The sequence below is a fragment of the Bombyx mori genome, chromosome 22, assembly GCF_030269925.1.
Source record: "Bombyx mori chromosome 22, ASM3026992v2".
NCBI lineage: Eukaryota > Metazoa > Arthropoda > Insecta > Lepidoptera > Bombycidae > Bombyx > Bombyx mori.
The window spans coordinates 8912933-8938227 of NC_085128.1; the positions used below are offsets into that span (position 1 = coordinate 8912933).

The following is a 25295-nucleotide window of genomic DNA, read 5'->3' on the forward strand; positions in this document are numbered from 1 at the left end:
AAATCGACATAGCAGTTTAATTCTTTAATTGGCATTAGACTATCGGAGGAGTAATAAACATAAATAGTCGGAATTAAAAGAGCTATATATTCAGAGAATAGAAAATGATTTAATCAAAGCAATAAGGCGAAGAACAGCAGTATTGGATAGACATTTTACTATCATTGTAAACCACATGGAAACTGATGTTCAATAGGTTATACAAAACAATTGTTTTAAAAGCATTAACTTCTAACACAGAAGAGGTATATGCTATATAGAACTATATGGTATTGGCTGGCTTAGAACAAAATTATGAGTTATTAAATTTTTGTCATCTATCCTAGAACAGTATAGGATGGTTCTTCTATCTTCAACTCACAATTATGCACATTATACTTTAGTTACATATTGATCTACAGACAAGTATGATTCTAAAGATGCTGGATGGATGATTCAGAAATTTAACCAGCATTATTCTTATAAAGCCTGGATGTCTTCTGGATTTCTACCATTAATATATGTTTAGCTGAGAATATAAATATTGAAAAATAATTTTAACCAAAATCAAGCTGCCCTTAAAGCAGTAATGGCCTATAGGATCAAAAATGTATATATGTATTTATTTATTTAGAATCTTAGATTCTATATAGGACGCACTGAACCACTTATAGGGTTTATAACATGATGAAAGGTACATGTGATATGAGCACTCTCATCAGTGTCAGTCAGATACCAAAGTGACATTTATACAGCCATTAACTTTTTTAGGTTCTCATGGGACATTTTGGGAACCTTTTCAAAACCAGTTAATAATCAAACTGTAAGATGCTGGCACATAGAAGATGCATAGACTATAAATCTCACATCTCATGCTTTGTAAGTGCCAAATGAGAAATATAATGGTTATTCTAAATGTTGGCTGTACCTATTCAAATGTCTAGAGGTTCCACCAGCCAGTATGTATCATTGAAACTTATGTTAGGATTGTTGGGAATGAATATTGTTTAGGAATGGGTCAAAAAATATATTTAAAGGTTGAGTGAAGTTTATGTTAAGTATCTGCTCAGGACCTCGAGGAAAAAAAAATGAGATTTTTAACTTAATTTCATACAGTAGTTGACAGTATACATTATTCTTGTAAAGAAAACAAAATAGAGGTGAGTTTGCAATAAAATGGCTCAAACATAATTTGAGGATAGAGATTGGAAATGTTTTTGATAGTATTTTCAGGATTTGATGTTCTATAAAAATATTGTAGATCATTTGGGGTAGCTAATTTGTGACAATGAACAGCACACTTAATATGCACGCATTCTCTGCACTTTTATGGGACTGAAAAACATAATTCATTTAACTAAAGAAAAAGTTACTTTACACCTTAAACATATTGAAAATTAATTTGTTTTCATGTAATATTTTTATTTTTAATTATTCTATAAGAAAACTAGACTTTCAAAACATATAATGATTCTGTAAATAAGCCCAAACTAGATTTTACATTCGAAATAAAGACATTGATATTGTAAGTATGTGAATGAAAAGTATTTTGTGTACTTCACTGCTACTTGTTCAAAGTCTAAATTGGTAAAAGAATTACCTGTATATTTACTAAATAATAAATAAATCAATGACCAGTGATAAAGTTGTAATAACAGAACCTCTTTAAACTGAGACTTCATACATACTTCCATTACAGCATTTACATCTAGTGATGTTAGCTTAATCTATAAAATAGCTCTGCATAAACATTAAACCACATCATATTTCAGATATCTCTTTCAATCTGAGAAAGATTTAATATTTTGAAAATATATTACTTATTTAATATATAATAACATATTTAATTTGGGGGCAATAGCCTATTTGTTTACTATGAAAAAATTCGATAGATAATGATATCCTGTCAAGTCCATTGATTATTATTAGAGTAAAAATCTTTTAGACATACAACATATACGATTTGCACTGGAAGACGCTCTTCGACAAGAACTTCGCTGTGCACTGATCTCTAGACAGTCAGCAATGACTTCAAAGAACGTACGATCACTTCAACTATGGCGACGACACCGCCGTTCAGTCACTGCCCTAATGAAATTTCGTACACATCACGACACTTAGTTTACCACTTGCAATAAGAACAAGAATTTATCGAGCTACGTTTACACGAAAATAAAGAAATGGCTTCGATTCCAGTGATCCAACCTAAATTGCTTCCGAGTTAATTGTTCATAATTTTATTGGAAGTTGTATTTCTTGTATCCTTACCAATGTTTTCTACTGACATTTTAAATGTCTTGTATTTACATTACAAATAAATTATTCTTAACATCAAAATGTAATTTTTAACTCAAACGCCAAAATCTAGAAGCAATTTACATTATGGCGTGTGTGTCACTTTTTTCTAAATATTTTTTAAAGGTTTTTGTGTGTTGCTATGTTAGAATTTTTATCTAAGATGACATTCTTGTGGTGGGCTTAGGTCGACTAAAATCATCTCTTTGATGATGAATTTATTTATGAAACTCTTTAATAATCGCAGGTATTTCACTTCTTAAATAGGTCTTAGTCGAAAATCACTAATATTTTAATGAGAAAAAAGACGAATTGCGTTTTTGAATACTTTTTCAATTTCAAAGACTGGATAAACCGTTAAAGATACATAAGATTAAGAATAGGAATTTATTTCTTTTAAAAGGATGTACAGAAAAGCACACAGTAGTAGATATCACTTTTTTAAAATGGGTTTTTTACCACTCTAAAACCTATGATGTATTTTTCTTTAAAAGGTTAATCTTTTTCTAAACATAAATGTTATGTTTTTGCTACGTATAGAATTAAGTGTTTAATTCATTGGAAAAGCATTAGAAATTTCGATGTACGATAAAATATAATGAAAATTGTCTAAAGTTGTCGGACCGTCGGTTACAGAGCAATTACACCCGCTCGGTAGAAGATCTTTCCTTTGTCATTATTTCCAAGCTGGTGAACTGCTAGCGCAGCAACTGCTAGTGAAGCAACTGCAGTCTTCACACTACATCATCAGTCATCAATGTCGACTACCATAATTCTCACACACTTGCACTTGCTTGTAACAAATGTCATAATCAGTCGTTCCACAAAAAGCCAGTATCACAACCCCAACAGAATCTTCGTAGCCTACTCACTGCTGGTCCTACGGCACGCACCTATACTGTCTTATCTCGCTAAGGCCCATCACAGACCATAACTGGATCATCAATAATTGGAGTTACACATCTTCGGCGTAGCAGCTTTGCACCACACAGACTAACAACAGCATTGATACAACATTAAAGCTCAATCTCGACTATTCTCAGCTCGCCACAGACTTCGAGGAGCAGTGGTACTTGCAAGCTAATCTCAGCACGGACAAAACTAAATAAATAGCATGACCTCTGATCATGGAGGGGAGTAATGCAGGCGGTAGCTATCAGAACTCAAAATATTTGGCAAATGCTTAAATCTCGCTAATACATTTTCAACATAAACACATTTATACAAGTTCCGAATAGTAACATTTGCCGTAATCTAGCGAGAAATATCAACTGCTCGGTGGAAGATCTTTCTTTTGTTGTCCAAACACAGATGGAGCATAATCGGACGCACACAAGCATCTGGGTCTCTCTCTCTGGAGCCTCTGGGTCTGCGGAGGGACTTCGGGTCCCTCTGTATTTTGTACCGCATGTTCCATGGGGAGTGCTCTGAGGAATTGTTCGAGATGATACCAACGTCTCGTTTTTACCATCGCACCGCCCGCCACCGGAGTAGAGTTCATCCATACTACCTGGAGCCACTGCGGTCATCCGCAGTGCGTTTCCAGAGGTCTTTTTTGCCACGTACCATCCGGCTATGGAATGAGCTCCCCTCCACGGTGTTTCCCGAACGCTATGACATGTCCTTCTTCAAACGAGGCTTGTGGAGAGTATTAAGCAGTAGGCAGCGGCTTGGCTCTGCTCCTGGCATTGCTGAAGTCCATGGGCGACGGTAACCACTTACCATCAGGTGGGCCGTACGCTCATCTGCCTACAAAGGCAATAAAAAAAAAAAAAAAAAATGAAAGTATGACCTTATTGCAGAAAAACAGTTTACGTTTACTTGTATGGGATGAAACTTACAAGAAGACTCTTAGATAGGTATAGGAGTTCGTGGTTCAGGGTATCAATTTGTCGAAAAGTGATAGAGGGATCAAAATACGCTCAATGACGTACCTTTTGTCAGTTTAGATAAACCATTGATAATCGACTAATTTTCATAATTGACCTACAGAGCCCAACTGTTTGAAAAAACTTCAGAACCATAGATAATATATTTAATTTACAAGTTGTAGACCGTCATAGATAATACACTCAAAGAACGAACTCAGAAAAAAAAACTCTATGGTTGTTCTGCAAGTTTAAAGCAAGGGTTTTCTCCTACAAACAATTTTTTAACGCTGTTTCTTGTTAAAGATTTTATCGTAATAGTGATTGATATTACTAAAAAAAATACAATAGTAATTTCTCGTAAAAAAATATAATTTTCATTGATAGTTAAATCGGAATTTTGACATTTTGTTGCTGTTCTAGTTACTCGTGCAAATGGATGATTCTGTAACTTCACCAGGTATGTTTCAAATAAACTTATTGTTAAAAAATCATTGTTTTGTGTGATATGTTCTTAATATACTTAGTTTATTGTAGGTCATAAAATGGCAGATTCGGCGTCCGAAAGTGACTCCAGTTCACTTGACGGTGGCGCAATGCTTCCTCCGAGTACTGTTTCTCGTGATCAACTACAGAAAAGAATTGAATCTCTACAGCAACAAAATAGGTATGTTCAATATTTGAACAGATACCATCTTGAAGACTCATGTTCGATAACATATGCTAAGAGAATAGATATAACATTACACTTTTAGTGTTGTTTCTAAGATGTGACTTTTACTTGTAGAGTTTTGAAAGTGGAGTTAGATACTTACAAACTTCGTGTGAAAGCTTTGCAAGAAGAAAACCGGTCTTTGAGACAAGCATCAGTTTCAATTGTAAGTAAAACCAATTAGTTGTTTTTATGACTGATTTGATGCCACAGATGTTAGCCCTGCCAGCTGGGCTGAGTTTTTTTTTTTAAATTTTATTTTTTATTGCTTAGATGGGTGGACGAGCTCACAGCCCATCTGGTGTTAAGTGGTTACTGGAGCCCATAGACATCCACAACGTAAATGCGCCACCCACCTTGAGATATAAGTTCTAAGGTCTCAAGTATAGTTACAACGGCTACCCTACCCTTCAAACCGAAACGCATTACTGCTTCACGGCATATAGGCGGGGTGGTGGTACCCACCCGTGCAGACTCACAAGAGGTCCTACCACCAGTAATTACGCAAATTTTAATTTTGCGGGTTTCATTTTTATTACACTATGTTATTCCTTCACCGTGGAAATCAATCGTGAACATTTGTTGAGTACGTATTTCATTAGAAAAATTGGTACCCGCCTAAGATTCAAACACCGGGGCATCGATCAACACGAATGCACTGGACGTCTTATCAGTTAGGCCACGACGACTTCACACGAATGCACCGGACGTCTTATCCGTTAGGCCACGATGACTTCATACAAATGCACCGGACGTCTCATCTGTTAGGCCACAACGACTTTGTGGACTCGTTTCCATTGGGCACATTAAACAAACATTTGTTTGCTCTTTGTCTGTGTTTTTTAAATATTTATATGTATACATTTATTTAAAACTATTTAAGTTAAGTGGGTATCATAGCCCATAGACATTGAAACATGAATACAGCCAACCTGTTTGGGTTTTGAGGTGTATTTCTCAATCATGTGGCAATTATGTAAATTTTTTGCAGGTTTGATTTTATTATACTATGTTATCTCATCACTGTCAATATGTCACTGAGATATTTTGCAATAAAGTCTAAAATCTATTTCATTAGAAAAATTGGGACAGGCTTGAGGGATTTCAACAAAGGTTGCATTGCTCAATTTAATTACACCATGCGCCTTATCCTCCAGGCGTTAAAAACTTTTATCTACTTATTGTTATCTCCCAATAAGATGTGGAAGATAGCATTTTATTCTTAGATTCTCAATTTGTTTATTTCTCAATTTAAAATTTATGTTGTTTATGATGAAGTCCTATTATTTAATTTACAGCAAGCAAAAGCTGAACAAGAGGAAGAATATATATCTAATACATTGCTGAAAAAAATACAGGCTTTAAAGAAAGAAAAAGAGACATTAGCACATCACTATGAGCGTGAAGAGGAATGCCTTACTAATGATTTATCAAGAAAATTAAATCAGGTAATTCAGCTACATACAGCTTTTTTCCCCCTAGTAAACTGCCCATAGTTTTTCAAATGATAAAAAAATATATTTCAATGATAGAGATGTGGTAGTTTTGTCTGACATATTATTATAAAATCTATAGATGATTTGTACTTTGCAAGTGTTTTTGTGAGTGGGTGGGGTGTGGATCATCTGTTCTTGTGTTAGTGGTTTCACCAATTATTAACGTATTTCTACAGATTTTTGGTCAGTGAAAAAATGTTTTTGGCCATAAGATTTTTGGCAAAACCATTGTGGAATAGATGAAATTGTTGACTTGATTTACATCATTTGCTGGCTTTAACAACAAACAAAAAAATTATAATAGTTCTTATGGCAAGTCAAAAAAAAAAACAATGCATGCATATTTTCAGGAAAGCTTTTTTTTATTTCTCATCACCATTTAAAAAAGAATAGGATTTACCTAGAGTTTTTATTTTTAAAAAATCAGGTCATTTTTGTGTTTACCTTTAAAAATGATTTGGTTCAGAAATTACCTTTTTACTTCCTGTGTAATTATTTTTGTTTCTCTTGAAACAGGGCTAGCTTGCTTTTTATCTGTGCGCAAGTTGTTACTGACACTAATGGATGTCAGCAATACACAGCCAATGTTCTACCTGCTGTCATGAACTCTATAAGCTTTGTTTGAAGAAGGGCATGTCTGTCATAGTGCTGGGTGAACAACAGTGAACAGAGTTAATTAAGTTCATTTAAAAGTAGGATAATACATGGCAAAAATGATCTTATGAAATTGTGAATAAACAACTGAAGTGTTTCCAGGCAGTACTGATGAACTTGGCTGGTGATACAATAATTTAAAAGATTACCAAATAGAATAAAACAGAAAGAACCAACATTTGGATTGTAAATTATTTAACTTATTATTATCAGTAATTGATGCTCTTTTTGTTAGCATTTATACTTGAAAATAAGAAACCTACAATAATTAGATTAGGACTACTTTTGTGAGTTAATATCACATGTCTTTATTCTTACCAAATTTGAATTGTTTTTAATTCATTTCACCGGGAGAATTATCGAGATAGATGTTCAAGTGTACTAGTATCTAAAATATTTCAGTTGAGACAAGAAAAGTGTCGTCTTGAACAAACATTGGAACAAGAGCAGGAATGTTTGGTAAATAAATTGATGAGAAAAATAGAAAAACTTGAGGCTGAGACTCTTGCAAAGCAAACGAATTTGGAAAGACTGCGTAGAGAAAAGGTAACATGATAATAAAATATGATAGTTTAGTGGTTTTATTCAATAAGTAGTATAAGAAGTATTGCTCAACAAACCGAATGGACATGCAAATATCTATATATTAATACGTGAAGCAAAAACGTTGTATCCCTTTTTACTAAACTTGCGCGGTCGGAGGAGTGTGAAATTTTCCACACTTATAGAGAATATAGAGAAGAAGTGCACAATGGTAATATTTTTTTTAATAATGCGTAAATGATACATTAAATCAATAAAGAAAACATTACACACACTACATACCATGTATTTGACGCCCACACGCATGTATACTATTTATTGTCAAACTTTTGTTCTTGACGTCTGTTGTCAAATTGAGATTAAATGTTGTTGTTGATAAATTTGTTAATATTTTTTATAATGTAGTCTTGGCGAAATTTGTGATTATCTAATATATAAAATTCTCGTGTCACAGTTTTCGTTGCCATACTCCTCCGAAACGGCTTGACCGATTTTGATGAAATTTTTTGTGCTTATCCAGTATCTATGAGGATCGGCCAACATCTATTTTTCATCCCCCTAAATGTTAGGGGTAGTCCACCCCTAAATTTTATTTGTTATTTTTTAAACAAAAATTTTTGTTTTTATTTTTTTATGATACAACATACAAAAATACATACAACCCTAAATTTTCACCCCTCTACAATCAACCCTTATTTTTTATTTGCTAATTAAAAACTTTAAAATTTTTTGCGAGAATTTCGTTTTTATTTTGTCATGACGTAGAATAAAAAAATTCATATTACTCTGAAATTTTCACCCCTCTACGATCAACCCCTATTTTTTATTTGTTAATTATAAACTTTAATTTTTTTGGCAAGATTTTCATTTTTATTTTTATTTTGTCATGAATTAAAATAAAAAATCTGATGTTACTCTCAATTTTTCATCCCTCTATGATCAACCCCTATTTTTTATTTGTTAATTATAAACTTTAATTTTTTTGACAAGTTTTTTATTTTGTTTTGTAATGACTTAAAATAAAAAAATCACATTACTCTCAATTTTCACTCTTATACGATCAACCCCTATTTTTCCATCCCGATTAATATTTTTTTATATTCTATGCACAGATCGGCAATAGGGTTGCAAGATGGCAATCAAATATTATAATTGTAGGACGATAAATTCTTATTCAGAGTTTATAATTTCAAGTTCCTTTAATTATGTTTTTTTTTTAATTGAATTTGATCTCCCGCCCTCGCCGGTCTACTACTAATCAACTATCAATCGATCCCCGCCAGGAGTCACCACTCATCCAGCAAACATCACGTAGTAGGGATGAGGACGAAGCCGGTCTCCTGTCCTACTTACTCACTATACATCATAGATTATACACTTAATATATTTGAGAGCTATACAATACTATACATTTTTCAGCCATGTTTTTTTGGTTTTATTTGTGTATCAATAGTATGTTCAGTAGGTCTGAGAATCGGCTACTATCTATTTTTCATACCACTAAGTGAAACGGGTTGTCCACCCCAAACATTTATTTTTTATTTTAATTTTTTGGATATATTTTTTTTGTTTATAATGAGGTATTATGTGGTTAAATGAGGTTTTTTTTTCTACAGTAGAATTTCCCTAGAAATCTTATTTAAGGCAACACAACGTTTGCCGGGTCAGCTAGTAGAAGTATAAAATACAATCATAATAGTGTACAAACTTACAATTCCAATTAATTATAGTCGAATTTCGACTACTGCGGGACCTCTAGTTATTGTTAATTCTACAGCACAAAACCTCTAATTAATGAATTAGCAAGAAAGGTCGAGTTTGAAGTGTCTAGTTGTGTAGTCAGTCTTATATCAAATGTGAAATTAGTCTGCATTTACTGATTAGACTATTGAAACACAACTATCACTAATACCTTTTTGATGCCATCAATTACCATTAGACATCCTTTAAATTCCTGCTTCACAACTTTATGTTGATGTTGTGTTGGAGCCTAGCCCTGAGTTACGTACCTTTGTGCACCATTTTACGTTTTATGTATGGAATATTGCTTAGAAAAATTATTTTGCTCAAGAAGATTAACATAAACTTAAACATTAATTCTCAACAAAATATTCCAGGTTGAATTAGAGAATACATTAGAACAAGAGCAAGAAGCGCTTGTGAATAGACTTTGGAAGCGAATGGACAAGCTAGAGGCTGAAAAACGTTCGCTGCAGATAAGATTGGATCAACCAGTTTCCGATCCCGCAAGTCCTAGGTGAAAATCTTGATATAATTATAAACAGACATGCATTGTATTTTACAAAGTTTCTTGACTAAAAAAACTTTAATCGTTTAATTATATGTCTTACAATTTCAATGCTTCGAATACATATATTTACTGTTTTCTTATATGACCAAATTTTTTTTGTCAACATTTGCATTTATTCGTTGTGCCAATTAGTACCTAATATGTATTATACCATTTTAAACAAAAAGAAGTCGAAGCGTTAAACGTATCTGATATTTTCGAAACAAGCCAAATCGCCTCCAATATATATATCTCATTAAAATGGCAACCTGATTTGTAGCTATAGCCCGTTATAGATTGAGATCAGCACCAATACAACTACAAATGCTCACTAATACTGAACAAATTATGTATTAGCGACGACTGAACATTTCTTAATTTTCCACAAAAGAACATCTCTATTGTAACTACAACTAAAACAGTTAAAACCAAGGGATATCAAAATTAAATATCCTAAGGCGAATTTTTTTTTGTAGTTAACTTTAGTAGTGTTCATTTGGCTATACTTTTGTCATAGAAAGGTTGACTCAATATTGTCCCACCTACATTTTTCATCTATCAGGCAGGATGGTAGAATCAGTAAAGCCCAATATTATATGAGTTAGGTAAAAGCAATAAAGAGAAACATTATGCTTAGTGCTGCAGTCGAATGTTCATGACCCTTATCTACCCTCTTACTGAGAGTACAGGGTATAAGGTAACCATGTAGCTGAACAGTTATTATGATATTGCTTCTGAACAGATTTGTTGATTCACTACATTCTTCGTAGTGTAGCCGCATTACAATAGTATTGTGATTTCCACCTTCTAAATCGATCTGGCTGACCAGATCTATGGGCATCATCCACTTTTCGTGAGAAAGCAATCTGAAGCTTGTTAACATTACATAATCTGTGTTACGTGCCGTAAAATATGTTTTGGAAATTTATACCTATTTAATCTTTTGCATACAATGAACCAAAAATGTTTGAGTTTAGTTTATTTATTGAACTTAGGATTTTTCTTTAAAAAGTTCCAATTTCTTTAAAAAGTTCCAAGTGTTAATTGAAACAACCGAAAAATTGTATATCAAAATGAACTGGATATTAAACAATTAAAGTGTTTTTTAAATTGTTTATTAATTTGATTTACTTTGCATGATTGATTGCCTTTCAATCATAACTTGAATTATAATAATACAATACAATAAAAGCTTCATATTTTATTATTTCTTTATTTATTTATTTATTAGCTTATTCAATTAAATATACCCAATAATTTTGCTTTAAAGTAAACCATATTATTATTTGTTTTGAATTAACATAATGCATAGAGATTGTATCTATATTTGTTCACTGTATATTATATCACATCTTTTTGTTTATGTGTAATTAAACATGTTTGTCACGATTAATGAATGCATATTCTTGCTAGGGACATTAGTAATGGTGACACAGCATCTAATCTCAGCAATCACATCCAGACCCTTCGTTCTGAGGTCGTCAAATTAAGGTAAAAATTTCATTTACATTCATCAAAATGTTATCTAATTAGCACGTAACTTATGCAGGCGCTGTAACTTTATAACACCATTAGCCCGAGTTATTGTATAATGGCTTAGGTCGTATCATAAGCCGTCGCGAATGGGTACCATTATTCTACATGTTTGTTTCGGTCTGAAGGATAAGGTAGCCTTGTTATAACAGTATTGCGATTTCCACTTTTATTTCGATGTGGCCGACAGCTTTCATTGTCTATGGACTTCTGTCCAACGAAACACGAGATGGACGGTGAGATCAGCAGTCCGTCAATACAAAAAAAAAAACTTTTAAACATGACGCTATCATATTTAAAGGTCATAGACATAGTCTTTAAGTTACTTCATAATTTTATTCATATTTTCGAGCCGTGTCAACGCAATTTTACTAAAAGCATATGGTGTTTTTGTTGATAGGTGTTAAAAATCTCGTAAATCTATTCAGTGCCGATTGTCATAGTTGAAAAACCATAGATCAATGTACTGACCATCTTTTACACAATTTGGCATAACATGAGTTCGAGCATTTTTCCTCGCAGGTTTAATATAATAAGCGTGAAAATAAAACGCAATTCTCGAAAAAAATGAAAAGAATAAAAGCAAGGCTTCGTTTCGTCTTCCATTTTTACAGCTTGAATGTCTTTACTATTATAATTTTTTTTCAAAATACAATGGAATAGATTTTCATTTATATCCGTTTATCAAATTTACACTAAAATGACGCTGTACTACTATTGTGTTCATACATCTAAACCTCACGTGCGATTACTTCAATTCAGTATAGAAATTATTCGTACGCGCTAAATGAGTTTTAAACTCGATTTTTTTATATTGCGTATAATAGTGAAAGCTCTCCCGGCCCACCTGATATTCAGCTGTTATCGGAGACTGTAAACATCACAATGTGAATGCCGCCACCCGACTACATATGAAACCGAAGTCTCAATTGTTTAGTGTAACGGATGACCCATCCTTAAAAACGGACCTCGTGCACTGTTTCGCGGCAGAGATAGATACAGCGGCGGTACGTACCCGCGCGAGCTTACATTACGCCTTGTCACCAGTAGTAAATGACATAAAAACTAGTTTTATATAAGTGAAGGTAAAGGTTTCGATATTAATACTGCCAGTTCTTTTTCCGCAATATATCCATAAAATCACTGCCGGCTCTATCTATAGAGGTTTTAGTTATTCAGCCTTAGTTATTTATGCTCTGTTTTTCTGTGAGCACACAAACTGCATTAAAACCTGTAATAATGTGTACGTTATCTTAAATTTACAGAAATCAGTTGGCGGTGTCACAGAATGAAAATAAAGAGAAGATGCATCGGTTTGCTTTAGAAGAAAAACACATTAGGGAAGAAAATATGCGTTTGCAAAGGAAACTCCAGCAAGAGGTGGAACGCCGCGAGGCGCTATGTCGCCATCTGTCCGAGAGCGAGTCTTCGCTGGAGATGGAAGAAGAAAGGCAATTTAATGAAACTTTCGGTGTGAGTTCGTCGTTCATTATTATTATTATTATTATTATTGCAAGTGGACTTTTTGACGGGAACACGAGGAGTGAAGTTTTGTGATTTGTTTTATTTTGTCTATTTAGTGTTTCTTCAGGTTTAAATGTGTAATAATGGTGGTTTATTAACTGTTTAGTATCCGGGAAAGTGCACAAATGTGCGAAAATGAAACAAAGCTGCAGAACGTAACATCTCTGGATCCTCCAAAAAGTCCACTGAAAAAGTCTCAGTAAATGACCACCATTTTACTGAGATTATATTTCATCCCATATCATCTCATCTCATTTCATTTCATTTCATGCCATGTTTCATATTAATCAATTTCATTTCATTTCATAATATAATTTTTCACGTATAAAAGTTTTCATTAAAATTAAAATAAGACTTGAAATAAGGTTTTAGCTACCAGGTCATAAAATCCCTTAATTTTTTTTATTGCAAGTGCAAGTTTATGCAAGACACATTTTTAATAAATTCATCATGGTATCCTAACGGTAACTGCGACTTCGTTCGTGAGTATTTTTTTATCCAGTGGTAATAAAATGATATAACGGAACCAAATATTCGAACGTGTGATACCGCGCCCGCCGCCGCCTTACCCCCAGCTGAAACAGAGATCTCTGAGCCAGAAAGCACGTGCCCTAGGCGCGCGCAACGACGACCGGCAAAATATTGTAAATCTTATCTTTTCTCAACTCAGTTTGTTTTATTTTAGTTATTGTGTCGCTTTTCTATTAAAACCTCATACACCTCAATGTTAACATCATTTCCATATCTTCTTCGCAAAAACCCCCAAACACCAAACACTCAAAAACTCAAAAGCCCAGCCAGTCGGACTTTTAGTGTTAAAATGTAGCAAAAAATATAATGAAAAAATTATAGTTTAAAAATAATTTTAAATTTTAAAGTTTCGGTATTTAATCTATACATATAAATAAAATTAGAGTGTCTGTTTGTAGTATTGAAATTAATTTTTTAGTAGAAGTAATTTTAATTAAATTAAATTAGAAGTAATTTTTGTCTGTCTGTCTCTCTGTCTGTCTGTTTGTTCCGGCTAATCTCTGAAACGGCTGCAGCGATTTTGACGGGACTTTCACTGACAGGTAGCTGATGATATAAGGAGTAACTAAGGCTACTTTTTTTAGAATAGCATCGCCCCGCGGCCTCACCCGCAGTTATTGTCGTACCGCGCGCAACATGGCGGGCTTCGCCTATCAATAATGCAATTTAATGTTTCCGAAGCAAAGCGAGGGCGGGTCGCTAGTTTGTTAAATACAACGCAAGTTGACTAGCCCGTTGAACGTTGGGTTTACAATACAGGCGCGGTCACGCAGCGTGTCGTCGCCGGGCGGGTCGCGCCCGCTGTCGCCATACGCCTCCCCCCTGCTACCGAGCGGGGCCGGTTTGCGCCCGGGACTACACCTCAATGCACAGGTATGTAAGCACCGTTTACAAAAAAATAACATCACATCGTAGGTAATAATTTACTGGTGGTAGGACCATAGATAATACACATAAATTAGTCTGTGGTTTTAGAAGTCGTCGTGGCCTAAAGGATAAGACGTCCGTTGCATTCGTGTCTAGCGATGCGACGGAGTGTGAATCCCGCAGGCGGGTACCAATTTTTCTGATGAAATAAGTACTTGACAAATGTTCATGATTGACTTCCACGGTGAAGGAATAACATCGTGTAATAAAAATCAAACCCGCAAAATTATTGTAACTATACTGAGACCTTAGAACTTATAACTCAGGTTGGGTGGCGCATTTATGTTGTAGATGTCTATGGGCTCCAGTTATCACTTAACACCAGGTGGGCTGTGAGCTCGTCCACCCATTTAAGCAGTAAAATAAAATTTAAAAAGGTTATAGATAAGCAACTCGAGCACTCAACCAAAATGTTTACGGGCGTCGACCACTAGATGGCTTCGCTTCGATTAGTTTCTCATTCCTCCTGTAGATGACAGTAACATTTACCTATCCTATATTTTATTTTTAATGAAGGATGTTGTAAATTTTCAAAAATCACAAATTTTAATCAATTTGTCTATAATAAACAAAGACTTACATGATTTTTATTTTTTTTACTTTCTGTGTTTAGTTATACATTAATTAAATGCCTTAACTTTAACAACATATAAGCTTAGGGGCATCCGCTACAAGACATCGCTAGTTTCCCTACAAAAAAAAATTGTCTTAAAGTATTGCAGTTTCAAGGCCCTGGGGGTAGCACCTCTTGTGAGTCCGCACGGGCTACTGGTGGTAGGACCTCTTATGAGTCCGCACGAGTAGGTACCACCACCCTGCCTATTTCAACCGTGAAGCATTAATGCGTTTCGGTTTGAAGAGTGGGGCAGCCGTTGTACTGAGACCTTAGAAACGCATTACTGCTTCACGGCAAAAATAGGCGGGATGTTGGTACCTACCCGTGCGGACTCACAAGAGGTCCTACCACCAGTGATTACGCAAATTATAATTTTGCGGGTTTCATTTTTATTACACGATGTTATTCCTTAACCGTGGAAATCAATCGCGAACATTTGTCAAGTACGTATTTCATCAGAAAAATTGGTACCTGCCTGAGATTCGAACACCGGTGCATCACTCAACACGAACGCACCGGACGTCTTATCCGTTAGGCCACGACGACTTCAAAATTATATGTATTAGTGACATAACAAATTTACGTGGCACAGGGTCGTCGTCCGAGCGACAGGTTCGTGAAGCCCGCGGTGCCGGCGGGCGCGCCGCTGCCGGGGCGGGAGGCGGGGGGGCCGGCGCCGCCCTCGCTACTCCAGCCCGCCAGTCCCATGGACACCTCCTCGAAAGACTAAACGCGCCGTATGATGCGGGACCTCACGCGTCTACAAACGCGAAGAAACCACAATCCTCCTCGAGCCTGATTCCTACCGCGTTGTCCCGCCTCGCTTCGACCTCGATTGATATTGATCGCGATGAACGTAAACTCATTTGCTGACTTGTGACGTTTCGAACAGCGCTGCCCGTTTGAAGGCGCGAATTTAAATTGCTCACTGCCCGCGTCGATCGCGAATCCGCTATATATTTACATATTTCTTTGAAAGTACATATACGTTGTTCGTTTAAACTTCTTCTTCTTAGTCGCGTTTCGAATTTATAAATTTGTATTGAAATATAAATCGAATAAAAATATGAAACGTCAATTTCCCATTTATTAATTCGCTTGGAGCTTTATTATTATACCCTATGAATGACAAAATTCTGATTTCAGAATATATGTATAATCCATTTTTGTGTAAAATTTGTCAATTTTTATGCGTTGGCCACGATTGGTGAAATTATTCAAAAACGATAATTTGTAATAAAAAATACACGTGATGAAGACTCCATGGTCGCCTTTTTTTCAATGGAAATGTTGATAAATTATTAGAACTGTTCGTAATTTATGAAATACACTTAATAAATAAAAATAAAGAGATTTTACGGTATTGCTTTCTAAAACATGATTGCTTCTGAGACACGTAGCTTAATTAAGGTTATAAGGCAGCTTAGAGTATTTTGGGCGGAAAAATTTAAAATTACATTAAAATGTAATTTAATATATCAGTTTCTGTTTTAAATTGTAAATAAAAGACTATCATGTTAATTAAAATCCACCACTGAATACTGAGGTATTGGAGTAGTCTTCATTAACTTTGACACATTATAACGGACAGTGTAGTAAAAAAAATCGGTCAAATATAAATTAAGTAGTGTTAAATTGCAGACGATGTAACATACAACATAATAAAAATGACCTGAAGCGCGAGATCCATGGTTCAGATACAGGACATACTCCGACATGTATTGTAAATATCCATACTAATCAATGTATATAACGCGAAAGTGAGTTGGTTTGTTTGTTACGCTTTCACCTCTTAAGTACGCAACCAATTATCATTACATTCGGCATATGTGTAAGGTTACAGAAAAGGGCACAGTTATCTATCATCTAGAAAAAAAATATTAATGGAGACACGGGTAAAAGCTAGTAATTAAATATTCATGATCTAATAGTGATAATTGGAATGAAGTTTCTTAATTCAGCTTGCTCTTGGAGTTGATAAAAATCGTTACGTAAGAGAAAAACGTTACGGCCCGCCGTGTGACTTTCTGTCCCCTTCTATCTCTATCCCTTTCTATTTTGCACTTGTTTGTGCTTGCTAGTATCGAGGTCGGAGCAGACGAGCATTATGCACGGCCGATTGTATATGTACCCTCAATATTAAATTTGATATTTCGTTGTTGCAAATTTAAAATCTCTTATGTGAAATTTTGCGCCAAAAATAAATTATCATATAATTATTGTGAAAGCTATTCTTTGCTGAGTATAGGTAATACTCAGCAAAAACTTAAATGTGCATATCACAATATTTCACTTTATTACGCGTCAATCTTAAAAAAACCCTAAGTGTTAGTTTGCATTTTATTGTAGATCAAAGTATTCTAATATATGTGCTAAAAATATTGCATTTTTTTTTCAGTAGGTAGTTTTATTAGATTTTCTCGAAAACTACATTTATACACATAAGAGATTTCAAATTTGCAAACGACGATTTGTTTTATTTAAATATAAATTCAGTACTGTATGAAACATTATCAATTAATATTTAACCTAAAAAATATTATATGTTTTTTTTTATTAAGAATACATTATGATAATAAAGATTTTCGTTCCGGAAAAGGGTCTTCGAACTCCACCCTTTTATTTATTTATTTATTAACATAAATCGCCTGGACTTGCTAAGTTTTGTTCTTTTCATTACATACACATTTTGGTTTTTCTATATTTGAACGAAATGAAACAAAGTTGATTAGTATGAAATTAATTATGGAATGAGTGAGATGGGATGTTATGAAATAAACTCCCAGTAAAATGATTAAAATACGATGGACTCGTTTGAAGAACCCAAGAAGCCACATTTTCCGGTTTGTTTCATATTAACTGCACTTATGTATTTTCAGAGATATTAAACGGTTAATAAGACACAAATATTAAATGATAAATAATAATAAAAAAATAAATTGGCAACATAATATAATTCACAGAACTTTGTTGGTTAGCTGGATAGCCTTGAGGCTATTTCAGCGTAACCTTAACTAGTAGGTGAGCTCACGGGGCTTAAAACTGACGACGTTGCTAACACGTGTTCCAGCGAAAAAATCGTATAATAAATGTTATTTTTCTTCTAATATACTCGACTACTTTCGGCTACGGGGCGAGCCTCGTACACCTCGTAATAAATCGACAGTACCAATAATTTGCCAACATTCCCATTCCGTAGCGTAGTCCTAGATAGTTTAGATAATTATTAACAAAATATATCCGGGCTTAAAGAAATTGCGGCAGTGGGTTTTATGTTATAAGGCTGTGTAATAATATATCTTTGTGTTTACTATTAAAGATATAATAATTTGTAAAACATAATTTATAGGAATGCTCTCGGTATCTTGCATATTGAAATTTTTTTTTTAAAATGAAAACGGAATGTGATTGGATTACGTTTCAAAAGCGTTCAACACAATATCTGAAGTAACGTTGTTATCGAGAGCACACCATCACGTTTGAGGTGAATCCTACTCCTACACAACGAAAATATGATTGATAAATAAATATTATTGTTATGTATGTTATAATGTGCCCTCAAGGGAATTGTTGTGTTCGATGTTTACTTGTGGGAGTAGTGAATTTTGTTCTCGAACTTAATCATGCAAATATTCACGTAACTTTTTTTTTCATGTTATAATAAAAAAATAAATAATGCGCATAAATATTTTGTTTGGGTTTTTCTTAACCTTTAATTTAGTGGACTACACTAGGCGATGGGTAGAAGTGCTTAAAGTCTAGCGTAGACGGAGAGCGAACTCTCCACACTCAAGGGCATGAGTGCAGAGGTGATATATGATAGGCCTGAATGGAAAAAACAGGACATGCTACGCCGATTCCACAGTGGAATAAGGGCAAGAAAAAGAAGTTATGGCAAACTGAGCATGGACGAGTAGAACTTTCCTGCCTATTTCAGTGGGTAATCAGTCATGCTTTTCGATTTGAGGGTAAATTGAGGGCAATTTTAGTAAATTTCACGTTATGGTGTTTATGGACTTGTTACAGACTCCGGTACCGCTCGACACTTACTTTCTAAGATAACTAAACAATGCGTAGATATATGTGTATTCTTCCGCTCCATTCTAGAGACCAGCTCAAAGTCTCCATTGTCTCAATTGTATAGTTTTTCCCTACCTATTCGCTGGTAGCCTAAGCGGTTATTCTGCCTACGCCCGAATGAGTAGGTGAGCTCACGGACTCAACCTCAGATAATTTGCTAACACTAGTCCTAGCAAGACCAGTGCTCGCGACCCACAGAAGATCTGGCGAGAAACTCCGTGGGCTGTCTATGGGCTATTGTATACGGTCAAGGACTCTTGAGTCTGGAAAATTTTGCTGCTGAAAGCTTGGCAATAGTTAGTAAACAAAAAAATCAGATTATAAAGAGAGGAGAAAATGGTACTTAAAAAAAGTAGATAAGAAAGTACCTTAACTACTATTATTTTATTTATTAATGTTGTGATAATTTAGATTTTTATCTTGTGATGTATCCATTCAAACAAGTTGCTAATAGTTTTTGTCATGTGTAGCTATATCACAGACTTTATTTACATAACCGATTTTATTTTGTTTGTCATTATAGTAAACTTGCTTTTGCCTGTCATCTTGACACTAGTGTTCGATAATTGAAACGACTTGCTGATGAGCTAGATTTGGTTTGGTTAATCGATATCTCCCTGTGCTTATCTTATTAACATGCTTGTAATTGCGAAGTACACCATAGTAATAATATACCGTGTTACGACGACGTTGGTGGTAGGTCAAAGTAGGTACCTAATGAGGATTACAGTAACGAATAATATTATATGTTTGATAATTGTTTTGAAACGATTATGTACAAATTTTCGAGTTTTATACTATAACTAGCGACCCGCCCTCACTTCGCTTCGGAAACATTAAAACACACATAAAACCAAAAAAAATAATTAAAAAAAGTAGCCTATGTTCATCAGGGACAATGTCGGCTTCTAATGGAAAAAGAATTTTTCAAATCGGTCCAGTAGTTTCGGAGCCTATTCGAAACAAACAAACAAACAAATCTTTCCTCTTTATAATATTAAATATTATACTGATGCTGTTCGTTTCCCTGGAAAACGTTCGTGAATATTGATTTGAATGTCTAGAAAATTTTGTTCAGGTCTTCAGGATTTGAATCTCGTCGGTGTGCCATTACTCATTAGGAAAATTGAGCTTCTTATCCAACAGAAAGAAATATAAATAAATAAATAGAAATGGAAATGAAATGGTTCTTTCACTTAAAGTAGTCGTCGTGGCCTAACGGATAAGACGTCCGGTGCATTCGTGTTGAGCGATGCACCGGTGTTCGAATCCCGCAGGCGGGTACCAATTTTTCAAATGAAATACGTACTCAACAAATGTTCACGATTCACTTCCACGGTGAAGGAATAACATCGTGTAATAAAAATGAAACCCGCAAAATTATAATTTGCGTAATTACTGGTGGTAGGACCTCTCGTGAGTCCGCGCGGGTGGGTACCACCACCCTGCCTATTTCTGCCGTGAAGCAGTAATGCGTTTCGGTTTGAAGGGTGGGGCAGCCGTCGTTACTATACTTGAGACCTTAGAACTTGTATCTCAAAGGTGGAAGGTGGGTGGCGCATTTACGTTGTGGATGTCTATGGGCTCCAGTAACCACTTAACATCAGGTGGGCTGTGAGCTCGTCCACCCATGTAAGCAATAAAAAAAAAATATCTATAAATATCTACATACTAACCTGAAACAATTTCAAGTAGGTAAGCATGTTCACAAGAATGCAAATCTAACGTAAGGTTGATGTTTGTTTGGATATTTAGTTTACCTTTAGCGGCGGGTTGGAACATCATCGATTTTTGTGCCGCTCGCTTCCATCGGCATTTCCAATGTTCAAAGAAATAATCGTAGTTTTACAAACGTGTCATAAAACTGAGCAAACCTCGCCATGAACAGGATAAGGTATATATTTCTGTTTGTCTTGGACGCTGCTGGGCTACAGGTAAAGTGATTTGCATAATACCTCCCACGGTGATTCTTTGTAAATAGCTTATTAATATTTTAGTTATGTAAAACGTAATGGTGGAGTCGAATAAGCAAATTACTAAATACATGCAAGGATTCATTTACGCTGAAATGAAATCGGCCGTCGCGGCGTCGTCATGCTAAACTGTAACTGTAGATAATGTTTATTATTCATTAGCTGATCCTTTGTAATTACTTTTTTTTCATAAGAATCTCATTTGAACTATTAGGTACCAATAATTTAAAACTAAAATAGACAAATCGGTCACGTCGTTCTCATGATTCGATTACCAACGAACAACATTTATTTTTTATTTTTATATAGGTAGGTATATATTCTTATGATCAAACAGCTGCTGTGTTCATTGAAAATTACACTAGTCTTCAAATCACAAATATCAAACACGATCTGCTTGCTATTGCTATACAGAGTATTAGGGTCATAATGTCTATGATGTGCGCTATGACATGTCCTTCTTCAAGCGAGGCTTGTGGAGAGTACTTAATGGTAGGTAGCGGTCTGGCTCTGCCCCTGGCATTGCTGAAGTCCATGGGTGACGCTAACCACTCACTATCAGGTGAGCCGTATGCTCGTCTGCCTACAAGGATAAAATTACAATTTAAATAGGCATGTGCAAAGCACTATTATAACTTTCTCCCCTGATTGTCAACCCGAATTATGTTTCAAAGTTATAATTGCGTTTAAAAAAAAAATTTTGCAATCTTTTTTTTTGTTTTTCATAAAACAGATAAGGTTAAAATAACTTTTTTCGTGTTTGTCATTCGACTTCCTTTTGTTTTTCCTATAGAAGCTATTGCAAAATTTTAGTGGTTATAATATGTATGGTATATAATAAATACGTAGGTTTTTTTAAATGTCAAAATCAAAAGAGAAACTGATATGTTAAACACAAACAACGCCTTAAATCAAATTTCCGTCATTTCGGTCATCGTGCGAACGATAATAAACCATATTATAATTTAAATTTGAGAAGCATGACGATTGTAAAATGTTGGGAGTTCTCAATGGTGCGAAGTGTTAATTTATTTCCCAACAATAACTTTCTTCTGTATAAAGCACAGATGCGCCCTCATATTGTGTACTGATTCCATCTATACTATTTCCATTTGTCAACATATAGAAGAGGCACATCTAGATTGTAAATAATGCTATTCTCATGGATCGTTTAGAACCTCTAGACTTACGGATGGATTTCGGTTCGGTTTGTGTTTTGCAACGTACTTCCCAGTTCCAGTCACCATTAGGAGGATCGTATCTGCGTCTATCTACCAAAGCACTAAAAAAATGCAAAGCTTGGTTTTCTCTTTTGGTCTATTCTCCGATCTTTAAGACGAACAAAATAGTCACATGAAAAGGAATTATAATATCATCGATATCATATTTGACATTATTTTAAGCCTGGTGCTTAAAATACCCTTAAAAACCTGATTCCACTCTCAATTTGGAAAATATTATATGTAATTAATATTACGTTGCTACCTTTCTTTTCACTAATCATTATCTATGTATTAGTTATAACAAATAAAATTCGATGTGTTTATGCTTGTGTGTTCCCTAAAGGCTATCAAATGGTTCGACCGATTTCGTTGAAATATTCAGGAAATCTTGAATTTTGTAAATTTGGTAGTGACTGAATCAAATTCTAATCAAAGATCGACCAGTAAAGCAGGCCGAGTTTGACTAGTATAAAATACGCGCCTACGAATTTTTAAGTACGCGAAATTAAAAAAAAAAAATGTTTCAAATCACTCAATTTAGTGGTTTTTGTACAATGTTGGGAGAAAAAAAAAGCAAGTAGGTATACTGGCAAAATATTCGACTGGATTTTGACACTGAATTTTAAAATGAAGAAGATAAATAAATGATAAGCGTTCGGAAAAAAAACATTAATAATTCAAAGGGTTTTCATCTTAATAAAATAAAAACCATTTTTGGTTTCCGTTTTATTGGTGGTAGGACGTCTTGTCCGTATAGAACCCTGCCTATTTCCACCGTGAGCACTAATGCGTTTCGGTTTGAAGGGCGGGGCAGCCATTCTACTGTACTGAGACCTAAGAACTCATATCTTAATGTGGGTGGCGGCATTTACGTTGTAGATATCTATGGGCTCCGGTAACCAGGTCCAGGTGGGCCGTGAGCTCGTTCACCCACATAAACTATAAAAAAAAACCGTCAATACTACGATACTAGTACAACGTAACGATAGAACACAAGCCTTAATTGTATTGTATAATACGTATACGTTGTTCGTATTGTATAGAGGCATTTCTTATTTTCTCCAAATCTACCGAACGAAAAATTTCTGAAAAGAAGACCGATAACAGTACTGCGAGAGGTACTAGCAACAGACTGTGTATTACTGGTGGTAGGACCTCTTGTGAGTCCGCGCGGGTAGGTACTACCGCCCTGCCTATTTCTGCCGTGAAGCAGCAATGCCTTTCGGTTTGAAGGGTGGGGCAGCCGCTGTAACTATACATGAGACCTTAGCTTCTATCTCAAGGTGGGTGGCGCATTTACGTTGTAGATCTCTATGGGCTCCAGTAACCACTTAACACCAGGTGGCCTGTGAGCTCGTCCACCCAACTAAGCTATGAAAAAAAACGCAATCGTAATATACATATGTACTACGCGCATTGTAACACAAAATAAACGGAAGAGGTTAATGCACTTGAGTGACGCGGAGGAGGTAGCGGAATGCTCTCGCTTTATGATTTGATTTTCATTAGCTGAGTTGTTCGTTCCCGAAATCTGATCTCGCCGGCGAAAATGCTCTTTTCGTCTTTGGAACAGCTGCGTTTATAACTAAGAGACGTAATAGGCGTGGTTTGTTCAAAATTTAGTGACCAAGCAAGTAGAAGGTAGGTCGTTTACCTACCTAACCCATGCATCAGCCCGCTGAGTTTCTCACCGGATCTTCTCAGCGGATCGCGATTCCGATCCGGTAGTAGATTCATTCGCGAAGCAATTGCTCTTGAGTTGTTAGATCTCCTTCGGAGGCGCTCGGGCAGCTGTTAGCAAATCCCACCCCTCCTGGTTGAGCCTTTGCTCGCCCACCTGTCCTGGTAAAACTGGAAAGGCCTCCGGGCCACCAGTAATCTTTCAATCATAAAAAAGGTAGGTCGTTAGTTTGTTTGCCCGTCGCATAAGTGAATAGAAAGTAATTGGATTGATTATTTACCGTACTTTTTGTAAGTGAGTTAGCCATGCAATTCCTATTTAAAATGTTCGTATATAGATTCTTAGTAAAATAGAAAACCAGATACATCTAATAAAGTATTTAAGTTTAGAAAAAGAATTAAAATGAGGTATTTAAGCGAATCACTAACTGACGATTGGTATAAGTACTCCCTGAAAAGTTTTAAAAATTCATAGCATTCTATACGCCGTTATATTTAAAAGCACTTAGTCACGATATTAGAATCATAAACCGTGTCGACTGTTTGAAATAATCAAATAGAAACTAAGATCGCAGTCGGTCCGTCGGTCATAAAAACTGTTTGTTTGTAGCGAGACATGGTTGGCGTATTATTGATCCTTCCAATAATTATCGAACACGTTTCATGTCACCATGTTTAAGAACATGTTTAAACACAAAAGTGGACGAGTATAGCGGATACACGGTGCGACTCTTGTTTGTAAGTATACGTACGGAATCGTAAAGTAGAGGCAGGCAGTAGGTAGGGCCAACAGAAAACCAGAGACGGCGAGTTCCACGCGGCTCACCAGAACGACAAGCGTGTTTTCTATTGTGAGTTCCGTACGTTTACTTTATCATCATTCATTTCGTATGTAATTTATCATCATTGGTTGTGTATTCCGTATGTGCTTTATCATTATACGTTTATGTAGAATAGGGATCGCAGCACATAAAATAAAAGTTACACTGTTCCTTCAATATTCTGTTATAATAATAATTTAGAAATTAATTTACACTTTTATTACGCCTTGCTCATTTTTTAACTGTCTTCACCATCTTTCCTTTCTCTGTCATTATTTTCTCCCTTTCTTTCCGTTTTCTCTCACTCACATCTTAACGCTCCGTTCCACACTCTTTTCTTACGTTCCGTTCTTACCAATCCTACATTTATGTACTTTATCATTAAAAATTTTAATTAACTTAAAGTTGACTTCACCACTGTCCGTAATATGAGTATGTGGATGATGCCATAATGAGTCAATGTGCAGGGTTCTTGCTGTTAATAATAGGGTAGGTATTTGTAAATAGGGGAGACCGGGGCAAGATGAGATAGCTAAGACAAAACTCGCTG

General features: G+C 35.2%; 2 protein-coding genes across 13 annotated transcripts in view; one reads left to right on the top strand and one right to left on the bottom strand.

The window, feature by feature from the left end:
- LOC101745347 (putative mediator of RNA polymerase II transcription subunit 26) overlaps nucleotides 1-2413 on the bottom strand; it is a 29480-nt gene extending 27067 nt beyond the window's left edge. For 3 of the 11 annotated variants that reach the window (XM_021351812.3, XM_021351814.3, XM_021351810.3), the window contains exon 1: nucleotides 2248-2413. The gene's annotated coding sequence lies outside the window, so the exon portion shown is untranslated. Of the gene's footprint in view, nucleotides 1-1930 lie in introns of all 11 variants that reach the window. The other 8 variants (XM_021351813.3, XM_062674949.1, XM_004931836.5 and 5 more) reach the window with 4 other exon arrangements.
- Nucleotides 2414-4338: 1925 nt separating this feature from the next.
- LOC101745109 (coiled-coil domain-containing protein 6) lies at nucleotides 4339-18659 on the top strand. 2 transcript variants are annotated; one of them, XM_038018877.2, is made up of 10 exons: nucleotides 4339-4602; nucleotides 4680-4809; nucleotides 4930-5020; nucleotides 6153-6302; nucleotides 7407-7550; nucleotides 9665-9804; nucleotides 11251-11328; nucleotides 12636-12843; nucleotides 14185-14298; nucleotides 15561-18659. In XM_038018877.2, the coding sequence occupies exons 1-10, from the start codon at nucleotides 4578-4580 to the stop codon at nucleotides 15696-15698; spliced, it is 1218 nt and encodes a 405-aa protein (XP_037874805.1). In that variant the 5' UTR covers nucleotides 4339-4577; the 3' UTR covers nucleotides 15699-18659. The 2 variants fall into 2 exon arrangements, with proteins under 2 accessions (XP_037874805.1, XP_037874806.1); XM_038018878.2 differs by having other exon boundaries at nucleotides 4348-4602; nucleotides 11260-11328.
- The last annotated feature ends 6636 nt before the right edge of the window (nucleotides 18660-25295 follow it).